Raw genomic sequence first — 11,195 nt, forward strand, 5'->3', positions numbered from 1 at the left:
ATTTCTAACACATTTTGTCTTCACTGTCCTTTGGAGTAAATACGTTGTATAGTATGAACGATTATTGTAGGCCAGCTGCACAGCTTCAAAATTACCTATACACAACATTTACAGTTTCAGTATTGAAATAATCACTGCCGCATTCTGCCGAAGGTAATCGTATACCATTTAACATAGGAATAAATATGTAATTTTCAGTGTATGACAGTGTTAATAGTCATTCGGTTATGTCAAGTCCTATATGATATTCACATTTATAGTCCTACATGACATCGCTGATACATGCATACTGAATATTGCATGCAAGTACCATATACAGTACCATATACAGTACCATATTGTGCCATTAGACAAGGACCTAATAACTATTCAACCGCGGTTGAAGAAATCCTATTGAATTCACATTGATATGTAGTCCTACATGATCGGCCCTGATACATGTATACTGAATATTTTATGGAGGTTAATAAAGAACGCCTTCAAGCCATATTGTGCCATTAGGAAAGACCATTTATGTTACTCCACGGCTCCGTATTGTGCCATTAAACAAGACCCTATTCACCCAAGGTTAAAGATATGACCTTGGCCCCAGAACAACGGCCCCATTCTAGACTACCTTATTATCAGACGTTTGTCTTTCCAGACACCATCAGACTGTGATACGTCCTACCAAAACACATCGCAAACAATGAACACCTGGACACTTTGGAAAGAAGGGTCGTCAGTGACCTGCGCAAATGAATGCACACAGCCAAGTCATATTTTATACGAACTTGGAGTAATTATACTCACAGTATAATTATTCCAAGATACGAAGAACACCCAATCTTTGTAATTTTGTAGCTACTAATACATGCGGTTGATTTGATGTCATCAACATGTGTGGCTTTCTGATTCATAATGGGCTTAGTAGGCATAGTTCAACATATGTGTATCTCATGACACCTACCCATACCACTGCCGCGCCAACTCCCAGATAGTAAAATTCGTCAACATCTCGCGCCAGGGCTGTAATAACTGTTTCAGGAATTTCAGTTGAACATATTTCGTATGTCTTCTCAGCCCTGTCTGTGTAACCAAAGTAGGTAGCCAAAGAGTTATGGTAATGAGCAGGGGACGACATTATTGGAATCATTTTGGATGCCATAGTCGACAGTGAATAAAGGCTGTCACTAAATTGACGTCATCGAGGTCAAGAAGTTGGCGCTGTGGCCTACATTTGGTAGTCATTTCAGGCACGTTGCGCAGTTTAATAATAATAATTTATTGTTTAAAGACCACTACACAAACATGTCTCAGCGGTCTGAACATTACAAAATAAGAAAGACTAGCAAAAAAGCAACAACAACAAAAATCTAGCATAAGAACACAATGAGTAATTTAAAAGCGTCTCTAAAAACAAAATTTAAACACATCAGCAATAGCATTGTCGGAAAATATACGTTTTAAGACTCTTCTTGAAAGGAGCAATTTTCTCAAGTAGTCGAAGCTCAAGCGGTAAACTATTCCACAGTTTAGGAGCATACACACTGAAAGCCCTGTCACCATACGTTTTAGAAGGTTGTTTCCATGATCTTTAATAGAGAAAGGATTCAGCCTGATTCCAACACTCTTTCTCGTATTATGTAATGGATGATCGTTCATCCGATGCGTTCATCCGACATCATCGACTTAACAGACACTTGTTGCGTTCTACCTTTCAAAAAGGATTCAAACCAATGTAAGCAGTCCCTTGTATGCCAAAACGGGAACACAGCCTGCCAAAGAGAATGTTATGGTCGATGGTGTCGAATGCAGCTGACAAATCCAAAAGAACTAGACTGACATTATGATGCTTATCGAGAGCAAGCATGACATCATTTAGCATACGTAAAAGTGTAGTCTCGGTGCCATGCCCATCACGATAAGCAGACTGAAAACGACCATATAATGAGTTATCAGACAAATAACGATTTAAACGAAAAAAGGCACATTTCTCCAAAAACTTGTCAAGGAAACTGCAATTAGATACAGGTCGATAGTTGTTCATTATATTAAAATCAAGACCAGTTTACTTAATGAGCGGACGAACAATGGCTGTTTTGCAGTCAGTAGGGAAAACACCAGAGGAAAACAATGAATTTACAATATGAAGCAACACTGGGGCCAATTCATTTACACATGCCTTAACCAGCTGTGTTGGAAGTGGATCTAACTGACATGTCTTAGAAGGCATTTTACTAATAATAGAAATTACATCATCAAGACACAAAGGTTCAAGAACACAAAGCGAGTTCTGAGACGAAATTGGCTCAACATTAAAATACCTAGTACTTTGGAGTCTTGCACGAATATCTATTATTTTCTGTTCAAAAAAATTTGCAAAAGCAACTGGTAATTTAGATAATTCAAGGTTATTTGGGAGAATATCCGATGCGGATTTCTTTGAACAAGATATGTCATCAACAACTCTGAAAAGTTCCCTAGTACTTGCATTTTCGATTTTACTTCGATAAAATGACTCTCTCTTCATTGCCAGCTTTTCTGTCTATCAATTTCAAGTTTAGAAAGCAGCCACTTTTGTTCAAGTGATCTTAAAGTCCTGCATTCAGTCAATAGATCTTGTGTAAACCATTCAGCACGGGGTTTCTGCATGACAGATCTCTGTATGGTAGGAGTGTGCGTGTCAAACAAGCTCTTCAATGTAGAGTTGTAAAGTTCTGTCAGCTCATTTACCTCCTGAATCGACGTCGACTTTGTAGAATTTAGTGTGTTTGCGAGAGTGTGTTGAAGTTCCAGTACATTAATGTTCATTAAGTTGCGCTGTTCCCTGATTATTCTTGTTGGAGGTGGGCGAGTGATCATAGACTTAAAGTGAACTGCAGCGTGGTCAGATGGCATTTTATTGTCTATCATGAAGTTTCCTAGCCATGGTTCAGAGGAACGGGTCAGTACAAGGTCTAAAGTATAACCATTCTGACGTGTACTCCCAACTACGTGTTGATTAAGACTGAGAGATTGAATAAGATCATTGAATTGACGAGAGCAACTGTCATTTCCATCATCAACATGGATATTAAACTCACCACCTGCTATTAGTAAGCGACCAGGTGCGAGTAACAGGCATTCCATTAAAATGACGAATTCCGAGAAAAAGACTTTCTCGGTGAATTTATGCTTCGCAGAATATGGCGGGCGGTAAATAATCACAATACGAAGGTCAGAACTACCCAAACGGATGTTCACGTCCATTACCTCAAAAGATTTAAACTTATCGGACTTGTTCTTCTTAGGCATTAAATTAGATCTTGTTATCAATGTTATACCACCACCCTTGCGATGACATCGCGGTGCTTGCAATATCGTATAGCCTGAGATGGAAGATGAAAAATTTGCTTCTACTAAGGCTCGATTTCTCTCAGTGATCCAGGATTCACGAATCATAAAAATGTCTGTACCATTTGAAAGAATCGAAGCACATAATGCTCCGACTTTACTATCCATTGATCTTGCATTCCACAGAGTGAAGTTTACACAGTCACGTAAATAATATGACGAAGTTCTTTTGATTGAAGTTAGCGTACTACATGTACCTCTGACAGGAGTCGAAGCAAACTTGTAATCAGCATGACGTTTAAAGGTAAATACGAAGTGACGTTGCATCGCAATTGTGCTTAAGTTAAAATAGCAAGAAGAGAGCAACAAAATCCATCATTTAACAACAGTGTAGTAAAGGATTTAACGGTTTGACGATTTCTAAAATATACCGAAATATACCATGCCACCTACTAATGCATTTTGTGCCATCCCGAAAGAGTCTTTGTTGTTGTTCGTTCCACCATTTCATGGAAATATGCAAATTCTTCCCGATACTTTCGTAATCTTAAACGCTGGAAATTTGCGGTCAATTTAGCTGATTTTCGAAGGTGAACTTTTCACTGAAAGTGTAAAATTGGAGACGGTCAGTCATGATGCAGTGATATGATGTGATAGGGAGGAGGATAAAACTCGTATCACTTGATACTGCAAATTCTTACATGAGGTCTTTAACCGTTGGAAAAAAGTTCATTTATACAACTGTAACAATGTATGTGATATTTATTTATTCATGTATTTAGTTTTATATTCTTTGTGTCCTATAAGCTGAGTTGATACGCTTTGGGCGTAATCTTTGTGGTGTATATCAAAAGGTAAAAATAATAATAATGTTGGGTTCTTATATAGCGATTTCCCACTCAAAAGAACTTTACAATTATTACCCTGGCTCGGATCAGAACGGCATAACGGCCCTTTAGTCTTCCTCAACTCCCCATTGCAGCTATTCGAGCGCATAGGATTAAAGCCTTCACATTACAACCTACATCCTACCAGGTCCCCAATTATACAGCTGGGTTGACTGAGGCTCAATCTTGCCCAGGGACTTTAGCCACTGAGAAACAAACAGCAGGCAGCGACAGGGGCTCGAACCTCCAACCTCGAACCTCCATAGTATAGATTCCAAGCCGGTAACGCTAACCATTCACCCATCATGACTCCACACAGGTACTCACTGTACTGACTGATGAAGAACACTGAATCATCATTTTCAATTAACTAAACTCAAACCTGGTATTATAACTTATAAACGAGCCAATGACGTAATTGTTTATGCTTATAAAAATGCTGAAGAAATATACACCATGCAATCTACTATTTGAAAAATCCAGCAGGTAATGGTAATGTCACAGAAGGCACATATCGTTGTTAACATTTTTCAAGAATACTTTTATCAACATATGTTATGGAAGTAAGTTAAGAATGAATATAGCTCAGGCTTCGAAGTCACACACACATCAACGAATGGTTAGCCCTATGTGATCGATGAGGGCGCACAGTACTAAGATGTTCGAGTATTATTACGCAGTAGATGATATCGGTACATAGAAAACATTTTTTTTTAAATTAGCGATGTCGGTCTAGTGTGAAATTTGATTGGAACATTTATAGGGGTGCTAAGATTAAGAATTGTTCATGACATGGTGATTTCTTCTTTGATATGCAAATTAGGTATACAATTGTGTCTTTTTTGGTAAAAACCTTAAACTCATAAAGTACTGGGCAGATTATATATTTAAAAAAAAGGACTGGGCAGATCGGTCTGAAATTTGGTGAGATAATTCTTAAGAGTTTGTAGATTAAGTACTGTTCATCACATGATAATACTATCAGTGACGTGCAAATTGGGGTTGAAAGGTGTCCTGTTGGTAAAACAATCTACATATCCAAAATTATTGAGCAGATTGGGTTCAAATTTGATGGGATATTCTTAGTGGTTTTTAGATTAAGATGGTTCATAACATGATGGTCCCTTCAGTGATGTACAAATTTCGTCAAAAAATGTGTATTTTGGTCAAAAAATATATAACTCCAAAACTAATGAGCAGATTGGGCAGGAATTTCATGGGGATTCATTTGGGGATGTGTGGATGAAGCTGTATGCAACAGGGGTGGGTAGGTTAGTGAATAAATATTCACAGAATGTAGGCACATATACCTACCAACAGAACCGCGCCCATAACAACGGCTAAATGGTTTATATTGCAAGTATGAAAACTGGAAAGGGTAGTCAAATTAAGACCATGCCCATAGCAACAGCCAGGCAAAGTTGTGCCACAGTGCTATTGGCAGTATTTTTTGCTAACGCCTTGTACAGGTATTCCGATTCCATTGCCCCTGTCAGCTCTTTCACCAGACATGTGTGACCTTTCACTCAATGATTGTTGACACATTTCACAACTAATTCTTGTAGGTTGATCATCTTCATTTTTATTATTAAGTGATATTTTATTTATAGATTCGATATGTTGAAAGATTAAAATCACATGACTCTAACACAATACATGAATGGAATTTGTCATAAACATTAAGATGTTTTACACAGTATTACACTATAATTTCACAAACCTAGAAGATATATTTTGACCGTTAATGGCTCACTTGAAACAAGACTAATATCAACACTGCTTAATGAATAACTATAACATGTCCGTTGTTTGCGATAAATAAACTATCATCTGCCTTACGAGACATTAGTTTTGGGCTCTGAAGAAACTGAAGGACATCATCAACCAAATCTTTAGGTGCTGTTTCTCTAAAATTCACAACATGTGTAAATATATCCAACATCAAGTTTCCAACTTCTGAATTTTCGTGCAGACACAAAGTGATGTCAACCACTGCCTTCATTTCAAATACTCTGGCATCAGCTCCAATATCATTAAACAGAGCCACCACTTTGTCAGTTGGGACAAGCTTGAAACCGGGGTACATGGATGGGTATTGCTGCTCCATTCCAGTGAATACATTGTTGTCTGTTAGCAGAAACATATGCATAATTGACATTACGTGAATGGGGTTTATCGTGTTAGGCATACAAAAGCCAAGTTGTACACATTCTACTAGAAAGTAGGGCATTTATTTACCATTTAATCTGTCCTTAAAAAAAGTCAAACATCCAAAATGTTAAATCTTATTCATAGATATTTGCCTAGCTGTAAAATACAAGAGAAATGTGGATTTTGTCGATACTCGTAGTGACAAGACCCCGTATATATATTCTCTCTCTCTCTCTCTCTCTCTCTCTCTCTCTCTCTCTCTCTCTCTCTCTCTCTCTCTCTCTCTCTCTCTCTCTCTCTCTCTCTCTCTCTCTCTCTCTCTCTCTCTCTCTCTCTCTCTCTCTCTCTCTCTCTCTCTCTCTCCAACAGCGATTTAAGTATTCTCATAATATACATTTGGAACACATACTAATAAACATATTGCAATTACTGAATATGGTTGAACCGATGAATACCTAAAATTAAGAAATCCGGTTCAATTCCTTCTTGCCCACCATATCATTTTATCCCTGATTTTAAGAACTGTTTCTGGATTGTGTTGTTTTAGCTTATAAATCCTAATCCCAAACCCCAAATAATGGGCAATACATGGCCATGAGTAACACTTGATCAAATGATATGTACCATAAATTACAATAAGAATGACAAATACCTGAACTATTAAAGATAGCAATAGTTCCATTTGTTGCCAATGTATTGTACAGGTATTTCATTGCTGCCGCCGGTTCCTGTATGTAAGGCATAACAGTGGTAAGAAGCATGCAATGGAATTTTTGTTTGCTAGATTCACTTTCCATGTAGTCTTCCAATGTCATATTCTTCCATTCAAATTCTACATCCTCACGTCCCAGCTCCTCTTTGATGATATTCTCCTTAAACTCTGATATCATAGCAGGTGAAGGCTCCACAATTGTTGCTTTGATTTTCGGATATCGCTTTCTCAGTTGAACTAGAAGTTTTATATCAGCTATACCTGGATAGGAATATTTATTCATTAAAATACGTACGATCATGAGATTGGCTTATAACAATGGCAAGTGGAATTATTACATTCTAAAAATAATATTTGGAATTTCTCTTCACTGTCCTTTGGAGTAAATACGTTGTATAGTATGAACGATTATTGTAGGCCAGCTGCACAGTCAGAGATTAGGGTGAAATCTTTATCTCTGTTGATGTAAAACGATCTTGTTGAAAATGTCAAAAATAGTTTGCCAGGTTTGATAATCTCCAAGGATATGAGATAATTTAATTGTCGTGGCAATTGATCACCCAGGTAATAATAAGATTAGGGGTGTTTTAATTAAGATGAGAAGAATCGACAAGATGTCTCAATAAAGAGAGAATTATACACAACTGAAAGGGAAAATAGACAGGGAAAGAAAGGGAAAAAAGTTTTATATCACCACAAAAATTAATCAGTCAATTGATCAATATCACACAAAAAATGAGTTTCATGTAACCACAAAAATCAATAATGAATGAATCAATCAATCAATCAATCAATCAATCAGTCGATCGATCGATCGATCAAGCAATCGATCGATCGATCGATCGATTACATGCCTGCTTTCCCCTGTGTTTTGCCCCCAGATATGGCGCGTAATTCACGTCAAAAGTCAAACTAGCCAATTGACAAATCATGTTCTTGAAATGACAAGTCAGAACTGTCAATTGATAAGTCAGGACTGTCAAATGACAAGTCAGAACTGTCAATTGATAAGTCAGGACCGTCAAATGATAAGTAAGGACAGCCAAATGAAAAGTCAATGTCCCCAATTGATAAGTCAATTGCCTCAATTAATGAATGCCAATGATGACTGATCGTCAACATAACTACGTCACAACGCATCATACCCTACGTCATATTTCGTCATGCAAGTTTTCTACAGGTTCTAACTATAGAATAAGCTAGGGATGACAACGGTTATCGGAAGAAGTAAAGCGTCTTGAGTGCATGTTAAACAGAGGTGGTTCCACACAACGAATATTATACTTTTGAGTGAGCGATCGAGCTGAGATGTGTTTTTTGTTTTGTTAATTTTTGCGCTGTTCTGTTTGGCTGATGATGTTAGTAATAAAATAGCCATGGCATATGAAGCCGGGTCCTTTATATCTTTCAAATTGACAACAACGATCCTTTTTCGCTAAAAAATAAAGAAATAACATTCTGGGTTAGATTTAGAAACGATATATTCATGATCTATGATGGCAGTTAAGAAAACAAGAACTGCATGATTTTATTACAAAACTAAACCAAATGCATCCACATTCAAATTCCCGTCCAAATGTTCACAGCATGAAATAGCGTATCTTGACCTAGAAGCATGCAAAGTTCAAAGATACCACAGCGAAAACATGCGTGATATTCGAACACACACAAAAATGACTGGCACATTTCAATTTCTATCTATAGAATTATCACCCAATGGTAGACTTTCAACAGTCGTCTTGACTTTTTTTGTTATTTATCTTTTTCTACTATGCTGTACAGGCTATCAAAATGAAAGGAAAGAACTTTTTAACAAATTAAATATACTGTCCTAACACTAACATGGATAATGAAAATCTCGTAAAAGAAAAACATACACAAGTCGAAATAAGCAAATTCATACAAAATGGATTGAAAATTAGAGAAAATCATGTGAACAAAATATACTAGCTGCCTCATGTTGTACATTCGAACAACGATCCTGTTTTCGCTAAAACAATAAAGGAATAGCATTCTGGTTTAGATTCAAAGACGATATATTCATGAACTGCATGATTTTATCACAGAAATAAACCAAATGCATCCACATTCAAATTTTCGTTGGAATGTTCACAGCATAAAATAGCTACCTTGACCTAGAAGCATGCAAAGGTCAAACATACCATTGGGAAAACGTACATAACATTCGAACACCCATAACCAGATTTAAACTGTATGCCTCCCGTAAGGGAATCAGTAATTATGCAAATAACTCATTAAACTAAAAAAAACTATGGTAACAGGATTTGTTTCTGAACAAGCATGCTTTCTTAAGTTAATGTATGTGCCAAATTATACCGAATTTGAAGAGTGCATGATACTGTTTAATTACTGAATATAAACTTTTATAGGACATATGCGTTTCCTTATGGTTAACTAAATTATATTGAAATTGAAGTATGCTTTCTTAAGATATAGGCTTATTACCAAAAATAATTAATTATGCAAATTATTCATCAATACTGAAAGGTACATCACTACAATAAATTGTATAGGACAAATGTATGTTGTTTAACGAATAACTAAAATATATTGAAATTGATGTATGCAGTCTAAGATATTGCTTAATTAGTTGATTTCATTGATATGCAAATTTCCCTAATTAACAAGAACAGATCTCGCTCACAAACTAATCAGGTCTAGCCATTACCCCAAACATTATTTGTTCCAAATTTCATTATAATTGAAGGAGCCGTTTTTAAGTAAATGATGACACAGAGACACACACACACACATACATACATACATACATACATACATACACACACACACACACAGATGGACAGACAGACACACAGACAGACATCCCCCTTTTAATATCTCCCGTACCCTTATGGGAGCTAAAGACGACTGGCACATTCCAATTCATACACAGAGAACCGTGTACGTGTCATCCAACGCCAACATTCACTGATGTAGAAATTCACTAAAGGAGAAATCCAATTATCAGCCAACAGTTAAAGGTACCGTGAACACCCGCTCATTTAAATTGGGTTTTGCACATTTATATTTTCACTTAAAGCATATCTTAATATCACGTTTTATGCTAAAGCCATTTAGGGCTGGAACAATTTACTAGCATGAATAAAACATATATCACAAAGAAATGCCTTTAAAAAGCATTCCAATCATATCTGTCCAGTACACTAAGGGATTCTGAAAACAGCGAATTTATTCGTTATTAGTTTGTTTGCCTCCACGTTTTCCTTATAATTAAACACCTATATCAATCCCGTCACTTTATTGAATCACTATATGGACCCCACTAGAAACAAGTCCTTGACTTTGTGCGTTATCCAAGTAATTCAACAGTTTGTACCAGTTTTTCTTTGTATATATATGATGTCGAACTTGTTATTTTACTGAAATAAGCTAATTTAAACTAAACTTCCCAGGAACAGGACAATGGGTCAAAAACGAAGAGTACCCAGTATTTGCAATTTTCTAGCTACTAGCTACTACTTGTGGCTGATTTTGACGTCATCAACTGGGGATAGTTATCGATCATGTGGGGTTTTAAAGTTGAATCCATAAGGCATAATTCAATATATGTGTATCCAAGGACACCTACCCATACCACTGCCAACTCCAAGATAGCGAAATCGGTCAACATCTCTCGCCAGGTCTGTAACAACTGTTTCAGGAATTTTAGTTGAACAGATTTTGTACGTCTTCTCAGCCCTGTCTGTGTAACCATAGTACGCAACCAAAGAGCGATGATAATGAGCAGGGGACGACATTATTGGAATCATTTTGGATGCCATGGTTGATATGTGACTTTAGGGAAGGCACATACCTGTAGATAATATGCATGTGACGTCATCCGTCATAGGAATGAGGCTAGCTCACAACCACCGCCGTCTATGGTACATGCAAATATGGCGGGAAATTCGTGCATGTTCGTCAATATTGATTATGTAGTATGGCATAATCCCTTACAATGTATGGCTCGGCTTGAAAAAAAAAATTAATCCCGCACTTTCGAATAGACCTCTAATGCTTCAAACATTTCATAATGTTTGCCTACAATTGATGCACAATGAATGAAACGACCCGTGCCATGTCTGTACTAGGGCGACATGATGAACTTA

General features: G+C 36.9%; 1 protein-coding gene across 1 annotated transcript; it reads right to left on the reverse strand.

Annotated features, from left to right (window-relative positions):
- Nucleotides 1-5,982: 5,982 nt before the first annotated feature.
- LOC144445295 (histamine N-methyltransferase A-like) lies at nucleotides 5,983-10,868 on the reverse strand. The gene is made up of 3 exons (XM_078134837.1): nucleotides 10,670-10,868; nucleotides 7,006-7,320; nucleotides 5,983-6,329 (listed from the first exon to the last, which is right to left on the reverse strand). The coding sequence occupies exons 1-3, from the start codon at nucleotides 10,866-10,868 to the stop codon at nucleotides 5,983-5,985; spliced, it is 861 nt and encodes a 286-aa protein (XP_077990963.1).
- Nucleotides 10,869-11,195: the final 327 nt, after the last annotated feature.

Source organism: Glandiceps talaboti, chromosome 14 (genome assembly GCF_964340395.1).
Source record: "Glandiceps talaboti chromosome 14, keGlaTala1.1, whole genome shotgun sequence".
NCBI lineage: Eukaryota > Metazoa > Hemichordata > Enteropneusta > Spengelidae > Glandiceps > Glandiceps talaboti.

Coding starts and splice junctions, on each gene's coding strand:
- LOC144445295 (XM_078134837.1), bottom strand. CDS start 10,868: ATGGCATCCAAAATGATTCCAATAATGTCGTCCCCTGCTCATTATCAT. Junction 7,321..10,669: donor TGGCAGTGGTATGGGTAGGT/GTCCTTGGATAC, acceptor ATCCAGGTATAG/CTGATATAAAACTTCTAGTT. Junction 6,330..7,005: donor TGCTATCTTTAATAGTTCAG/GTATTTGTCATT, acceptor TTCTGCTAACAG/ACAACAATGTATTCACTGGA.